This window comes from Bradysia coprophila (assembly GCF_014529535.1).
Source record: "Bradysia coprophila strain Holo2 chromosome IV unlocalized genomic scaffold, BU_Bcop_v1 contig_81, whole genome shotgun sequence".
Lineage (NCBI taxonomy): Eukaryota > Metazoa > Arthropoda > Insecta > Diptera > Sciaridae > Bradysia > Bradysia coprophila.
The window spans coordinates 3,266,213-3,283,989 of NW_023503375.1; the positions used below are offsets into that span (position 1 = coordinate 3,266,213).

At 35.4% G+C, this 17,777-nt stretch overlaps 1 protein-coding gene across 1 annotated transcript; it reads right to left on the bottom strand.

The window, feature by feature from the left end:
* Positions 1–3,590: 3,590 nt before the first annotated feature.
* On the bottom strand, positions 3,591–17,416 carry LOC119072459. The gene is made up of 7 exons (XM_037177682.1): positions 16,949–17,416; positions 12,963–13,279; positions 8,493–8,846; positions 5,055–5,189; positions 4,679–4,998; positions 3,899–4,398; positions 3,591–3,842 (listed from the first exon to the last, which is right to left on the bottom strand). The coding sequence occupies exons 2-7, from the start codon at positions 13,072–13,074 to the stop codon at positions 3,722–3,724; spliced, it is 1,542 nt and encodes a 513-aa protein (XP_037033577.1). The 5' UTR covers positions 13,075–13,279; positions 16,949–17,416; the 3' UTR covers positions 3,591–3,721.
* Between the last annotated feature and the right edge of the window lie 361 nt (positions 17,417–17,777).

A 17,777-nucleotide genomic window follows, 5' to 3' on the forward strand; every position in this document is an offset into this window, starting at 1 on the left:
CCAATCTTCGACTTCATTTACTATCTGCGACCGATTTCCAGTTAATGCTCTTTCGAAGTCTCACCACATAGACCTTGTACTTTATCGACCTTGTGGCGCATCGACCTTGTACCGCAATGGATCTTGAACCACACCGACCTTGTACGGCATTTGTACCCATTAGGTGGAGTCTTTCGATTCCTATCGGCTGGATAGAACCATCGACCACATTACCGAATGACTTCACGGTTTTGTCCATTTCCCAATCGATTCAGTCATTACAACCATGCCTACCGACTTTCGGCTTGACGTTCGAAACCATTGTCTATCGACTTTCGGCTTGACCATGGAAACCATTTAACCATTAGAATGAATCCTGATGTGACTGCCTCCATGACTGCCGTTATCGCGAGCCTTCTCCTGAGCCAGCACGAGCGTTTTTACTTTGTCCACTAAATTTATAAGCGACAAAAACTCTGGGCCAGTGGGGGATTAACCCCATCGGGACATTGTCCAGGGCGCTGGAAATTTTGGGCGCTGAAGAATGAGAAATACAAAGGTTCGAAAGTAGGAAATCGCAAAATTTACTCGCTCGCTCCGCTCGCGATAGCTTCCTCACTACTTCACAATCAATGCATGTGGCGCTGCAATCACCTACTCACTTCATGACAACCAATGCCCAGGACGCTGGATTCCTTAATCCGCCACTTCTCTGGGAACCGTAACCTAGTGAAAGTGGAGGACTGGCTGCAGGTTATTTCGGATAAGACCTTAATCCGAACTGCCAATTCATGAAATGTTTCTTGTTTTCCAATTTTCTTCGGGCTAAATTCCTGGAGATACTGTTGCCAGCTTACACCTTAAAGGGCCAACAAAATACAGGGAAACGGAAAGCCATTCCTAAGTGTAAGGCAATTCTTTTGAAAAACAGCCCAACGAAATCGAACCGATTTTTTATTCTGCTATTTTTCAAAAGAATCCCTGTCGATATTTTTAACATTACGCTTGGAAACGGACTATTAGAGTACAAAAATAGCTATAAATGGTTTATGGTATGCTTGTGGGAATATTGAAATGAAAAATTGGAGCACAGATTGGAACAGTCAGAAATAAGTTTCTTGGGATATCTCGATTTTCTTGAAAAGTTTCTTGTATTTCCCGAATTTCTTGGTTCGAGAAATTCAAGAAATCCGAAAAAAATTTCAAGAAAATCGAGAAATTCCAAGAAATATATTTCTCGAAAGCAGGCTCTGGGGTGGAACCGAAACCAAGTGACTGTATCTGCAGTTTTATGGCTGTGACTAAAACTTAAATTCTGAAAATGAATTTTTAATAATATCCAGTTTAGCTGCTCATTACACTTTATGAAATGGCTAGTGAGTTTTCATCAATACAAACTGGTGGCTGTGGTTCTCTTATATGGCTTAAAGAAATGAAGTACAAGACTTTGCAGAACAACACAGCAGAAGGTTAGAAATTGCCGATTGTAAAAAGTTCATAAATTATTTACATCAAATATACGTTTGACCCACTATATAACACTGCAGGGCTGGATTTAGACTGAGAGCACTGCACTATTTTGTTTCCAGCGCTAAGCTTAAACATATCATTTAAATTTCCAGAGCCAATATTCGCGATTTTTTTTATCGTCACTGGGATAAGCCCAGTCCCTTTAATTCGGCTCTGAATGCAATCGTGTAGAAGTGACCGCGTCTTTCATGTAACTCTGTTACATAAATCCACTGAGGGTATCCCTCGATCTAAGTGACAATACTAACTAACAGTCTATGCAGGCTCGGACTGGCCATACTGGGCGTTCGGGCGATTCCCGAAGAATCAACAGAAAGGCCTCAGTAGGAAAATTTCGATTGGAAATCAAAGAAAAAATTAAGAGAAAGGCATCAGTAAAAAATTTCGATTGAAAAACAAAGAAAAATTAAGAGAAAGCCCTCAGTGGAAAAATTTCGATTGGAAATCGAAGAAAAAATTAACGGAAAGTCCCCTCGTAATCAAAATTTGTATGCTGTCACTGGCGAGTGAATTGAGCGAAATTTTTTAAATAAATTTTCCGTGTACATTTTTATATTCCACTCGAAAAATTTTCTTTGAACTATTTTTTTTCTTTCGTCTGATCTATTACTTCATTTGATCGAAGATTTTCAGAGATCGATTTCAGAAATCTTTTACTTCGCTGGCTTTGACAAATTTTTTGCTATATGATACCTTATTAGTCAGAGCTTGTCGTTTATTATTGTTGTCGTTGTCGATAACAGATGACAGTCGTCTGTAACAGGTTAAAATTCTGCACCGTCAAATTGCGCTCTAGGCAAATGTCCGTGTGATGTGGCAGAACTGTGTGATTCACTTACACTGTGTAAGGTACACAATATTAATCAGTCGCCCGAACGGAAGGACTTTTGACTTTTTCACCGAAAGGCTTTTTTGAGCCAGTTCGGGTCTGAGTCTGTGCTTTGATACCTAATACTAAAACTACATTGTAAATATTCTAATCGAAGCGCAAACCGCGAAATCTTGGAAATTGTTTTGCAGACAGAAAATGCAAGATTAGAGACGCTTCGGTTAGTTAAAGTTACAGATCAAAAAAATGCACGGAGCAACAGGGTATGAAATGTGTTAGACTTAAATTTGCTATGGACCGTACGTTGGACATTTTTGCGATTTAAAGCGACAAAAACCTGTAATGGATTGATGTAATGGTTTTCATGTAAATTTAATTCTTAAAAAAAGAAATGAAAACAAAACTCCAACTAATTAACCACTGACTGACTAACAAGCGCATTTTATCGTACGAGAAGCACACATTGTTTTTGTTTATACTTTCAATTTCTATTAGGAAGTAAGTTTTGAAAAATTGCGAATGAAAACAAAAGCACTTTTTTCGTCTATCCAAACGTGAAATAATAGCAAACACACTAAATCGTTTATATGATGTTAAAAAGGTCTACCAAGTCATGTTACAGTTACATTTACTTTATGCATAAGACCTCTCTGCAAAGCATAAATTGAATGTTACACGAATGATATTATGTTTTATCTGAACCGACCGTCTATTCGATTTATATCATCTGCATTCAAGTGCATTATTCGTTGTTTTGTTATACATCATTTCGGTATACGCACCGCAAACTTTATTCGATTTTAATTGAGCGTTTATGGTACACTTACATACTTTATGTAATTCAAATGGTTTTGTCTTATCTAGATTTAGCTCAGACATACTTACAATGCTGAAAAAGTAGTGCAACTGTGAGAAGAAATGTTATGATCATGGTCGCATCGGCAATAAGTCTGGATGCTAAATAAATGAAATACCTTGATAATCACCAAATTGAAACACTTTAAAGCAGTTCCTTGCATCATTGCACTCCTTCATTGCATTTACACTTTGTAAATTTGCGCTGCAGAGTGTTATCTCCCGACTCTTCTAACTGAGAGACGACATCTGTGTGATCTGGATGATTGTAGGTTATTATGACATTCTGCGTGAGGCTAAGAGATTTTATTGATGAATTAGGTAACCTTAAAGGGTCGGAAATCATCACACATATCTGACGAAATCTAGGGCATCCAACAATACTGAAAGACTTGCACAGTTTCCAGAGAAAACTTTATTAAAATCCAAGTTTGAAACACAACAACGACAAAGTAACAAATTTCACATCAAGCACACCGTTCACACAGTTAAAAAATAAATAAATACAACGCGCCACACACCATACCCTCACAAATAACAATAAAAATTAGATTTCTTTAAGGGAATCCCCGTAGGACCATCACTGTGCTCGCAAAAATTCAATCCAATACGCTTCAATGGATGACATTTGCTCTTCGGATTACCCCATCTGTTAATGAGATCACATTTTAGTGTATGAACAATTGATGAATCAATTCTACAAACCTTCCATAAAATTGTAGCCACTCCGGACCCATTGTCCGACCACTTCGTTCATTAACATACGAAAAATCGATATTCTTCCACGTACTCCACGGAGTACCGAAACCGTTGACATCGAACAACCGTGGAACACGAACGAATCGATGTTTCCCCGGTGCCGTCCACAGTCCATGCGAACCTTCAGCTGAAAACAATACCGGATGATCCTGAGACGTTCGAACCGTTTTCGGGAAATTTGGTTTCTGGAAAATTCCTTTTCGTGTTTCTTGTGATCGAAAATCGAAGGTGCCAGTTAAACGTTCGTACATGTAATACGCTCCAGCGTCATGGGTTGAAATGTACATAGCTTCCGGTTCCGATCTGCCTTTAAAATAGAGACTCATGTGCTCCCAATCGCCAATGTGACTGCCAAAGTCTTTTTTAGTTCCTAAGCATACGCCGAATATCAGCGGAATGGGAAGCCGTCCCAATGGACCGAGATTTATTGTGCACATAGTTTTGCCCTGTAAATGTAAAGTTCCGGTCAGATATTGCTCGGAGTAAGGGAGTAAGGACCATTTTCATGGAAAAGTTTACAACCAACAAATTTTTGAGCTGCCCCTCTAAAATCTCGGATTTTAGAATCTTTGATCCTAAACCATCACAGAAGAGACTAGAGAATGATTTAGGGTTGACTATGTAGCAAAACATTCTGATGGGCAGCCCAACGCTTTTTCTTGTAAATGTTTCTATGAAAATGGTCCTTACTCGCTTCACTACAATGAAAGAAAAGTTCTCATTCACCTGACTATAAGGGTAAAACATCCAATACGTGACATGAAAACTTGGAAAAACTTTTTCGATTTCCTGAATTTTGGGTGGCATGGGCCGATGGAAGTTCATTGGTTTCATGTAATCGACGCGAATATTGTCGTCCAAACCACCATTGTCCAGCTCACGTCGATGTCTGATAGGAATCGAATCGTTCAGATCCACTTTACCAGCACCATTTGCCGTGGTGTTCTTTATTTGATCGAAAGCATATGGAAACGGTTCTGGTACAATAGGAATGTATGGAATTCTTGACGGTTGTGGTTGGTCCATTCTATCATTGTAGTTAATTTCTAAAAAGACATGTCACATTAACCAATGACCATTAACCAATTAAATCTGTATTCACCATTCAAATGCAATGATGGATTGGATACACTTGGTACAGCTGAGTCGCATAAACTTATCATCGCGTATATAGGTATCTGCGCTAAGTTTGGATTTTGTCCATAGATGAATGATGAATTGTCTTTCAGTAAGTCGTCTGTTGCGACAAAAGTTAAACATTTGTTATTCAAATTGGCTTTGCATTTATTTACATTTTGTTAAAGTGATGGTTCAAGTTTATGTTTGCATGGAGTTTTGTTTAATTTACAGATTAACGCAATCGATGTGGACCTTCACGATCGGTTTACTTTTAACAATGGGAAGTGTATAAACAAACGTTAAAAAAAAGAAGAAGAAAAGAAAACACTGTGAGACGCGTATATTGAAGAGTATCTAGTTTTCAACTAAAATGCTTCGCACTTATATGTTCAACAACAAGTAAGTATTATTCAGTCGGAAAACATTGAACTTATGGGTACTGCAGGATACCTAAAAAATTTTTAAATGATAAAAGCTCCAGCCCTACTTATTGTGTTGAGGAAAGTCTGTGAGGCGGGCTAGGCTAGACTATACTGTAGTGCTAAATCGAAGGAAATATGTATAATTTTGGGAGCTTTAACTTTTAATAGACGGTAAGCATATCACACAGTACAATTATCGACTCTATTACTTCCTTTGATATAAACATTTCCAACATATTAATGCAAATCTATTACTTCATTTGTTTGAACATACATTTTTCTATATGATATCGCTTCAAACAAGTCTTTTTGTCATTACTGCCGATAACAGATAGAATAGCAGTTTGTAAAAGGTTCGGAGAAGCCAAAAAAGGGTAGCACCTGTGTAATTTTCATGATTGCACCTCAACGTACACACTAAAAATTTCATTTTGACATTACGTCGTTTTGATGGAAACACTAAGTACTGGTTTACTGAACCAGGAAGTATAAATATACGATCACAATTTTGACCATAGCTACCGACCCAATATATCCAACCAATATCCACAAACTTTATCCTCAGATGGTTGTAATTGTTTCAGGTATCCTTAACCAACTGAAACTATTTTGCTCATCTACGAACTTGGTCTCGACAGGAAAATATATACTTTTTATTGGTTTTAACAGTGTTTTACAGTTGTGTGATACACTGTCAAGTTTTGGTACCCTATTTAGAGTACCGTACATGCTTGAAGTGCGTTGCTTTACCCCAATGTCCATCTATTACAGACAGTAAATACAAAAATGAAAGTTTAGCTCTGGCTAACAAAATGCTTAGAATAAGTGAAGTAATAGATTTGCTAATTATATTAATGGTGGGTCATCGATTTCTATGCAATTAAAAAGTCGCACTTAGAAATCACATTTGACTTCCTCAAATTATTGGGCTAACATGTTTAGAGATGGAGTTCAATGCCGTTTCGTAAAAAGAGTACCTTGAAAGCTGTTGCAGAAAAATATGTCTGCAAAATTAAACAACCAATCCGTTCTTCAATAGAGCCATCAATACAAAAACAACAATTTTATTGCGCGGAACTTATGACAATAAAAATCGAAGTGACTATTTGCACCCGGGTGCAAATAGTCATATAAATACTATTTGCACCCGGGTGCAAATAGTCATATAAACACTATTTGCACCCAACTCCAACATAAATCCCGCTTTTGTTATGGAAAAATAAGAAAAAAGTTACCGTTTTACTAGGAGCGAACATACTCTGTTGGACTTTAGCAATTAGATTCTTCCTTTTACGAATCGGAACGAAAATAGTCTGATGGACTTTAGTAATTAGATTCTTCCTTTTACGAATGAGTTCGAACATACTCTGTTGGACTTTAGCAATCAGATTCTTTCTTTCACGAGTGGGAACGAAAATACTGTGATGGACTTTAGAAATTAGATTCTTCCTTTTACGAATGAGTTCGAACATACTCTGTTGGACTTTATCAATCAGTTTCTTTCTTTCACGAATGGGTCCGAACATACTGTGACGGACTTTAGCAATTAGATTCATCCTTTTACGAATAGGAACGAAAATACTCTGTTGGACTTTAGCAATTAGATTTTTCCTTTTACGAATAGGTTCGAACATACTGTGATGGAGTTTAGCAATTAGATTCGTCCTTTTACGAATAGGAAAATAGTGTGATGGACTTTAGCAATATTAGATTCATCCTTTTACAATTAGGAACGAAAATACTCGGTTGGACTTTAGCAATTAGAGGTCGGAACAGATCAGATTAATCTGAAAATTTTCAGATCAGATTGAGAAATTTTCAGATCAGATCAGTTTACTATTGAATTGAATCTGATCTGAATCTGAAATTTCAGATCGCGTGATTTCAGATTCAGCTCGGATAAAAACTGATTTGATCTGATTATCCGAAAAATTTGTATGAAAATTTCAGGAAATTGCAAAAATTTTCAGATCAGATTGCAAAAATTCAGATTTTCAGATTAAAGTTTGAATTCAGTTTTGATCTGATATTTTCAGATTCAGATCAGATAAATTTTAAATCAATCTGAACTGAATCTGAAAATTTCAGATCGTCGTTTTTCAGTTTCAGATCAGATAAAAGTGATCTGTTCCGAACTTTATTAGCAATTAGATTTTTCCTTTTACGAATGGGTCCGAACATACTGTGATGGACTTCAGCAATTAGATTAATCCCTTTACGAATGAGTTCGAACATACTGCGGTAGACTTCAGCAATTAGATTTTTCCTTTTACGAATGGGTCCGAACATACTGTGATGGACTTTAGCAATTAGATTCATCCTTTTACGAATAGGAACGAAAATACTCTGTTGGACTTTAGCAATTAGATTCTTCCTTTTACGAATGGGTCCGAACACACTAGATCGCAGCTCAGATATTGAGTCTGAACCTTATCCAAAATTTATCTACTTAAAAACAAAGTTCTGTTCTACTACAGATTATCGTATCAGTACAAAACCATCGGCAGTGCTTTGAATTTCCTTGTTTATCTACACAGTTCAGGTAATGTGCTGTGTACTTGCCTCGATTGGTTCCATTTGTTACGTACTGATATTACTGCCGCTGCAGCAAAACAAGTAAATGTGACATTCTTTTGCACATCTTGCAGAATCTAAATTTTTTTTGTACTTTTCCACACTGAAATTCTTTCTTTTTGTATTTTTGATAAATAAAAATACAATTTTCATTCACTAAGTACTTCCATTGTTACTTTTAACTTAAACGGCAGCTTTTTCTAATAGTTTCCATAAAAAAACGTAATTTCCTTGGATTTTGATATAGTTGGGTACAAATAGTGTTTATATGACTATTTGCACCCGGGTGCAAATAGTGTTTATATGACTAATTGCACCCGGGTGCAAATAGCATCTACCAATAAAAATTAAGAAAAATTATAAATTTTACGCGAATTATAATGAATGATTCCACGAACAATGCTATATAACTCGATCGAACTTACCCACATCATCATTCGTCACCAAAAACCAGTTCGCTGATCGCCGTCCAATCGGCAAATCAATGATATAATCCAACAAGAAATTCCGATCCTTGAACATGCGCTTGTTTCGGGTTTCCCATTGATTCGGTTCCTTACCATCACGACGCGCAATTTTATTCAATTCATTTTCGCTCTCATAATACCGGACAATTTCATCGTCCAAATACTCGTAATTGACCTCATTCACGGGTGTTGATGATGGTTTATTCTTTTCGGCGTGTACGTGTTGCAGAAATTCCGTTACATCGCCTGGCATGAATTTCTCGCCTGGACTCAGCCATACCAGTGGTGCCCATCGTTTTACCAATGTTTCCACTATATTGACAAAAGAAAAATGAAACAGTTGAAGAAACGGTTGTGATTTTATCATAACAAATTACATCAAATCCGTATGCTATTGCCATTAACAAATATTCTTTTGTTACGAAAATATGAATAGAAGATTGACCTAGACATGAATCGCGAGCATAATTATTAGTTAAATATGTGTGACCAAATATTATAAATTTATACGACAGTTTCAACGGTTCGTCGTTCGTTGATGATATAACTGTGTATGGTGATTTATTCCATTCTCGTCTTTGATTTATGCTTTCTATTCATTAAATTTGACCATCAAATGTGAAATGAAAATAGGAAGAACTTTTCGAACACCTAGCAGTAAATAATTCTTTTGGTAAGAGGCAGATTCACAGCAACGGTTCTTTCAGCTTCATATTTAGCCCCATATCACAGAACTGCTCCAGCAGTGCTGTGTCCGTAGTCAACTGGTAGAATTTTGAAATATAGAGTTTAATCATAGCACTGAACCCTGTTTGGTTGCTGATTTAAAGTAACTGAATATTATGTATGCAAACACAAAGACAAATGTATGCAAACCTCATCCTTCCACAGACACCAAACATATCATGACCATTAGATAGGCATATACCGAATCTATTACTTGCTTTCATATTCTTCCTATTTTCACTTCACATTTGATGGTCAATTTAAATGAATAGGAAGAGTACACAAAACCAAATTGAACCATAGAACGGAAAGGACTCATTTCCCTGAGGTGAATTATTTTTACTACCACGGAAGTTTGCTCCACATAATATTGGCACCTTGCGTTCGTAATTAGGGAAGGAATACAAGAACGAGTGGAGATGGAAGGTTACAGTTTGAAAGTGGTCTAAGTTAAATAAATCTAAATAAAATTTCTAATATTCTCATCACGTCTTCAGGTCAAGTTGCGGCATAGCAGTTTACTTTAATCGCTGATGTTATGATTTCAATCAAAATACGTGTCATCTCCGACCAAACAATTTTACTAAACTTTCGCTGACGACAAGCATATCACCAGCATAATTACCGAATCTGTTTTGATCTACATTTTTTCTTTAACAAATTGAATCTTTTCCTTCATAGTTATAGCATAAACTATGCTATATAAGACCAAATAAAACTGCGCTCTCACGTGTGTCGTCATCGTCGTCATTGTCGATAACAGTTGATATAGTCGTTCGTAGAATGGATTTACTACAAAGCCCTTTTCATTCTTGGTTCGCTGTGTGGAGCAAGGTTACTAAAATGTTAAACAAACGAAAATTGCCTACAAATCGATGACTCAATTTGTTATGCTACATATATCTGCTGGTCCATCATGATACAGCGCATAATTTCGAATCTGTGTAGCAATTAATTGAATAATACTTTTGATATGAATGCAACATCAGCGTTTACTATTTCATGTCTCAAAAGTCTACGATGTAGACGTTGAGACAAGCAATTGATCAGGTTTAAATTGCATAATTACAATCGTTTCAATTGATGGAAAACGTTGCGTTATATATGCACTGAAGAGGTGAGAGATTATTGGTGGTAAACAGAAATTATCAGTTAAGTATTACGAGACGGACCGATGCTAGAGCTAATTGGTAATAAGTAAATTGCATCATTTTAATATCGCCAGCAACATTTTCTATAGCCTTTTCTTAATAGATATTCAAAACCGCTTTCCCTTCGGGATAATTACTGATTAAAGACTTGTGATAATTGTTGAATAGGAAGATGGAAATTATTTGATGATTAAAATGAACATTTTTGCCATGCCTAAAGGTGAAACTATTATCGTTACGCTTTCCATCAATAATGCGATAATGTCATAAGGGATATGAGATCTTCTAAATCCAAAAGGTTTATGAAACAAAACATCAAATTTCTAAATCATAATTTCTGCTCTGACTTCGTACCAGGGCCGGGCTGGCTACCAAAAGTCGCATCGGGCGAAATGGCTGAAAAACGCTCAGATTCGCATACATAAACTTTATTGATGTGAAGAGCGCCAAAAAGCAAAAAGCGGATCGGACATCGCCCGATCGCCCAGTACAGCCAGTTCGGGCCTGCTCTGTACGGATGCCGTATAAAATAGTCTACAGACATACCCAATCGTGTAACTCACTAAATTTAAATTCTTTTTTGGTTTTTGCAACTATATAAAAATGCGGTTGCAACTCGTTTTGCTTTCAAGATCACAGGGTTCCCACACGGTTTAGATTTATTTTACGAATTTATAAATTGGAGAATTTCTATTGAGTTAATTGTAGTACATATGACTCGAGACAACGCACTTCAAGCATGAGTGGTACTCTAAATAAAGTACTGAAACTAGACAGTGTATCGTACAATTTTTGGCAGTGTACGACTCTATATCAATGCTGGTTGGCTGCTCAGAGCAACTTGCTTTTAAGATTATCATCAACCGAATTTCGAAGGTTAGATTCATCATACTGTAACTTCTTTCATAACAGATTCTTTGATATTTGCTGAACGCCTTGGAATGCATTATAATCATTAAATCTTAGTGTTTGATACAGAATCTATTACTTCAATTAGCTCGATCAAATATTTTATTATATAAGACGACATTCACCATAGCCATCGTCTATATTTTTAATGTGATCGCTGTCGATAACAGATGAACTTTTGATTTGGGGTCGTTTATAGCCACGCAAGTGGTTTGTTTCACAGCACAAGAATTGCGATGCCAAACGGAAAAATAGTTATTTCCGTCACGCCGTCTGTCAACTTAAAAACTGCTAACTAGCCAGAAATTGTTGTATAGATGGAAAGTACTGTGCTAACTTGAGTAAATTCAATTTCTAAAATTTATTTATCTGGGAAATCCTTACTGACCTGGGGCCACTTAATTCATTAATCTGTTACAGACGGCAAGATATGAGCAGTAATATTATCGGGTCTATTACTTCCATTTATCAAAGTATTTCCATCTGTTGATTTCAAATCTTGTACTTCAATTTTTTAACATGTATTTTGCCATATAAAGGATCATATTATCCAGAGCTTGTCATTATTTTTCTCATCATTATCGATAACAGATGAATAAACGTATGCCGTATGTAACAAGTTCGATGTTTTAGTGTTTTTTCAAATAAAATTGGGTAAAGAGGAGCCCACAGATTTTCACGAGTAGAAAGCGATTCTATACCAAATGGCCTAACTGAAAATCGGTTTCAATACGTGCTATCTCTACGAAAAAACGTTTTTAGAAACATTTTACAGGAAAAGTTTCGGTTCGGTATGCCTTCTTCACGAACTGTACGTCGAATCTTATAAGGTAAATTTTTCATTCTCGGCATGACACTAAACTCACGTACAACATAAGAGTTACTGTTGAAGTGGGATGCCTGATATGATCGTACATCGATAAATTCGATGATACCACCAAGTTCATTGTCCAAGATTGCATTAAGAATAATAACTGAATCAACTCAATTTATCGAAAAAAAATGTTCAATCCACTTGCATTCCAGTTTTTTTTTCTTAACGGAATGTGGAATGCAACGAATCGAAACACAACATAAGTAAGAGTTCAATCGAATAAAAACTATGTCGCTATTGGAGTCAATGGAGCAAGTGCATATGTATGTAAAATACGCAAAAATCATTAGATGGTGTAGTATCTTTGGAGTGCGTAAAAGCATAAATCGAAAGTTATTCAATTTTACGATTATTATAAAGTAAAATAGCAACTAAGGCTTTCATTTTTAATAAATTTGTATGTAAATCTGCCTTTCAAACGTTCTTTGTGCTTAGCGACGTTTCTTTGGCCGTTTACGCTACAAGGTATTAAAACCAGAATCAGGGTTATCAGCAACAACGAAAAGAATAAGCGATAAGCTCAGGCTTGCGTCTTTTTATGCAGCCAAATGGTTTGTTTAAATGAACGAAGTACAGGATTTCGAACTCAACTGTAACCTGTTACAGACGGCTGTCATCTGCTATCGACAACGACAGCAATAGTAAAAGACAGTAAAAGATTTAAATAATAGTTCAAACAAATGAAGTAGCAGATTGATTATGACGATGCGCATGCCGATTGTCAAACGTTTAATGTAAATTCTCCAACAAACCCAATCGAAATCTTACCTGTTTCTTGTTCCGAAAATAGTTGATTAGGCTCAGCGCTTAGAATTGATGTACATAGCGATACTGTCACAAAATACCAAACACTTTTTGTTATTCCCATAGGGTCACTCATGTCACCATTGGAAAAACTGGTTCATAAAGAAAACACAGCACTTAAACGTCCAATCCGAATTAGACCAATTTCTTTATCGAAATCATTTCGTCGTGTTTCTATTGCAACAACTTTGAACAACACTTTACATTAGTTTTGAAGAAAGAGTTTTTGAGTCTTGTTTTCGTTGTCACATATAAAGTGCTCGTAACACATAAAGGTTAGACTGAAATTACAATTTTTGTTGAAAATCTGGTGTTATGTCAATGAGCAATTTTTATTTAGAAATTTTGTTTGATTTATATTTTTTGAAAAGTATTTTCATTCGCAAATGGACATATAATTGATGTCTAATTTCGCCGTTGATGGGTACGTATATACGTATAAAAATTGCACCTAATGTTACACTAAAAAAAAAGAATGCGAAAAATAACGCAACTCAGTGTAATAGCTCAGACGTGTTGATTGTTATTAAATTGTAAAATTGTAAAGGAAAAAAAACACAGAAAATTTTGTTTAATTTATTGCTATTTGACTTCGTCCGACAGAGAAATTATGAAACTCTCTGGATGTTACGTAATTTTATTCTGTATTTTTTTTAGGTGAATTGATTTGTTTAACTTAATTTATGGTATGTTTACCTATGGTGAAGGTTAAACCATTTTTTTTTTGTTTTTGGTCTATTAGCACACACATAAATATGTGCCTTTTGCATTCATAATTTAAATTTGGTAGGTCAATGGATCTGAATTGAATTGGTGTTTATGCATTTGATATGCAAAATTTAATAACTTAATTCCTTTTAAGCTATTGGAATGAAAACCATACCATACATAAATATATTGAGTCTATTACATCATTTGTATAGATCGGTTTCAACGGATCCAACTTTTACTTCATTAGTTCAACTAAAGACATTTTGCTATGAATGAATACTAATCAGATCCTATTTCTTATTTCTGTCATTGCCGTTGTTAACAGATGACAACAAGATCTTTCCCAAGTATAAAATCTTTGCAGTTTTGAGCTGATAATAATTAAAAGAAAATTTTTGCGATGATCTATATCGAATATGCTGAAAGAATAACTCAAACATTTGCAGTGAAAACTGGTTAGTTTTCAACCCTACGATGTACTAGTTATTTACGTATCGATTGAGTAGGCCGAAAGAGTTACATATTAAGTTTTGTATGCTTGCTAAGAGGACCGAAAGTAAAGAAATGTCAATTTAAGGGGCGAAAGCGAAAGGGAGTTTCGATATTTGTCTCAGGTTTTCGACCCCTTACATGAAAATTTTTTTGAGTATCTGTTTTGGACGATTGATTTTAGGCACTTTCGCATGTAGCCCTCACTTCGTTCGGGCTACAACAAGCGAAATTGACTAAAAATAATCGTCCAAAACAGATACACAAATAACTATTTCAGGTTTCTTCTTCAGTTCGTAGAGCGGAATTCTTTTGAAAAAGAGCCTACGGAAGTCAGACGTATTGACCAATACGGCCAATACGGCCAATACACTTGTTTTTTTGTACCTAGTGTCGCTAGAAGCCAAAACTACTTTAAAAAAACTCGCTAGTATGGCTAGTTGAAGTATTCAAAAAACCGAAAGCATGCACTTTTCCAATACCGTCTGTAGCAACTAAACTACTTTTATCATGGTAGCGAACAAGTAGCCTTTGGAATTTACATGTACATTAGAGCGTAGTCAGTCAAAATGTGGTATACAAAGGAATTTGTCACAGAGAGCTGAGAGTTTGTTTGCTAGTGAGAGTAGTGACTTTTCATGTGGAAATTTCTTCTGATTCATCGATTCATGATAGGTTCGTGTAAGTTGTCATTAGAAAGGTAATTGCAGGCAGCTCTTGGGCAAATAGGGTTTAAAATTCATTCATACTGAGATATGAGCAGTTAAAAAAACGGTAAAAATTGTATTATTTTGGTGAACTTCTAGCAGTTCATCTGCATCCGAAGCGCAACAAAAACATCAAAAAAAGGTTTTTCCTGATCCCAACTGGTCTCAGCTTTACAATGACACCAAACATGCAAGAGTAGTGTCACGACAAATGTACCTTTGAAACAAGGCACTTCAACCATGAGTGGTACCAATGCACTTCAAGCAAAATGTCTTCGATTGACAGCTGCCCAATATAGTACTATTTTGTATGAAAAATCTTTCCGCATTTGTTTACAGTGCCAAAATTTGTTACACTGTCCAGTTTCAGTACTCTATTTAGAGTACCATTCATGCTTGAAGTGTGTTGATGGTACTCTAAATAGGTACTGAAACTGTAACTATAACTGTAAAACATTGTAACAAACAATTTCATACACGATAGTACTCTATTTGGCAGCTGTCGACTTTGATCACTTCTGCTTGAAGTGCGTTGTTGAATTGAGTTGTTCGGAGTGTAAATTTGTGACACACTCGATTCCTCCACTCGAAGAATTCCGTGCAGTGGAAAGATCAAAAAGTACTATTTTATACAGAAAATTACAACTAAAGCCTCTTTTCTGAGCGATTACAGACTAGGAAACAGGAAGTCATTTCGGAACCATTCAATAATATATCGTCACTTATACTTAATGCCAAAATGAGGATTGGTGTCTGGAGGTTAAGTTCTACGACTGTACTTAAAATTGATACAGTGAATATTTAGCGAATGAAGACGCAAAAGTATTAAAACATTGCGAAGTGATGAGTAAATACAATTTTGGGGGTTCATTGAAATTGTGAAGTGAAAGCTTTCATCGCTTCCTAGGTGTGTCTCTACATGTAACAATAACCAAACGTTTCCCATGGAGCATTTATACGACTTGAAGTGGACTTTTTTTTTGATGAGTTTAAGGCCTATGTAGCGTCTATTCATATAAATAAAATTCAGTGTGACAAAAAAACAGAACTGGTGAGAGTGCCACATTAAATTCTGTCCCATTCCTAACATATCATTATAAACTTCGCTTGTTCGTAATCTCTTTTCTTCAACATTCAATTTCTAAAATTGCACTCAAAGTATAAAACGTCCAGTCGCGTAACGAACATCACGAACGGGTTTTGAAATCAGAAATTTTCATTTTATCTAAACTTTAACATCTATAAAAAATCGAATATTCGAATATGATCGATTCGATTTTGTTCTAGAATTTCTCGGAACTGGTGAAACGGCATTCAAGTTTGCAAAATCCAATCGGTTTTTTGTTATTAATCTGAATATCTAATTTCATCTGCTACCTTCACCTTTAAATTTATATTTTATTTTGTTAACTTTATTTACACATCAAATTTAAATTTTATTAACAGAAAGTAGAACAGAGTGCAAGAACCTCAATCTCTCGCTGCTGTTTTATTTATTGTTGTGCGAAAGATTTATTTTGGAATGCAACTAAACAACAACAAAAAATCCAATTTTATAGACTTTGGCTAATTGATACATTTTGTACATTAATAGAGTGTGATGATGGTAATTCTTTGCGATCTTATAAAAATGAACGCACGACTTCGTTAGTCAGTGTTTTGGTATCACCTCATTCTTGACCTATCCAATAAGTAAACACGGCATGATAAATGTATGGTATATTACACGTTCAAGTGGAGAGACTAACAAAGAAATATATCGATGAAGAGTTCAATCCGAGATTTGGCTTCACTTTTCCATTTTCGAACGGCCGGATTCGATGTACCTACTTATTAAAGATTTGTTACAGGACTGAATCCAGTGTTTGAACAAACATTTCACAAATTAATTAGTTGACTAAATGACACAGTTCTCTAAAAATTTCTATTTTTTTCTATCTAAATTCGATATAATATTCGACGGTAGGTCTTAACTGGTATAAAGTGTGTAGCAAATTTCAATTTTACTTCAAATCAAAAGTAGATCAACCGAAAATCAATTACCAAGTTGCTCATTTAATTAACAATTTAGAAGGAAAAAATCGAAACAAAAAAACGTTTTTTTCAGCTTCGGATAGTCATAATAAATCTGTCTGATTGGTTTAAAAATTCACGCCGATTAATTTTTAATTGAGATCACTGCACAGTCACACATTAAAAACTTTATTAACACGATTTTTATTGGTTTCTGTTGCTTTTTTTTATTTTCAAATTTACTGTGTCAAACCGAACGTTTCGTCGTTATATGCATTGTGATAAGTGCTTAATATTATTAATAATAAAAAAAAAACGGTTGGCTATATCGTTTGTTAGGTAGCACCGCAACATTTATACTGAACCAACAGAAATTCTTGTAACCGCCATGCGATCATAATGAAACCATGGATGATGGTATGAAAATGGGAATGGTAAAAGATATAAAAATTGAAATGCGGGAAAAGAGAAGAGCTTTATCGGATCGTATCGTTTTTATGTTGTGATTGTTTTTCTTCTGTCTTTTAAAATCGTGTGCATGGAGAGGAGAGAGTTTAGCAATTCATTGCACAAGAATATAACTGGTGAATAAAATTTATTTCTTCTAAACAAAATAAATATTGTGGATAACACAATGTCGTGTGATCGTAATCGTTCACAGCATTCATATAATTTTGCTTTGTAATTCGGATACAAAATGCTTCCTTGTCAATTTGTTATCGAGTACTGAGTGTTTATACGTACGCAGTAGAGTTTGTGATATACTGCTTTCTTCAGCGAAGTCAATAATTTTTTAATTATTTCCAATCAATTAATTAGTCAGGCATGTGATTCATTCTTTTCACTTTTAACTGATAAT

Bases quoted from the DNA above. Each gene is read 5' to 3' on its own strand.
- LOC119072459 (XM_037177682.1), bottom strand. From the start codon at position 13,074: ATGAGTGACCCTATGGGAATAACAAAAAGTGTTTGGTATTTTGTGACA. The intron at 4,999-5,054 runs GTGAATACAGAT...ATGTCTTTTTAG, and splicing joins TCCATCATTGCATTTGAATG to AAATTAACTACAATGATAGA. The intron at 3,843-3,898 runs GTTTGTAGAATT...TCTCATTAACAG, and splicing joins TGGCTACAATTTTATGGAAG to ATGGGGTAATCCGAAGAGCA.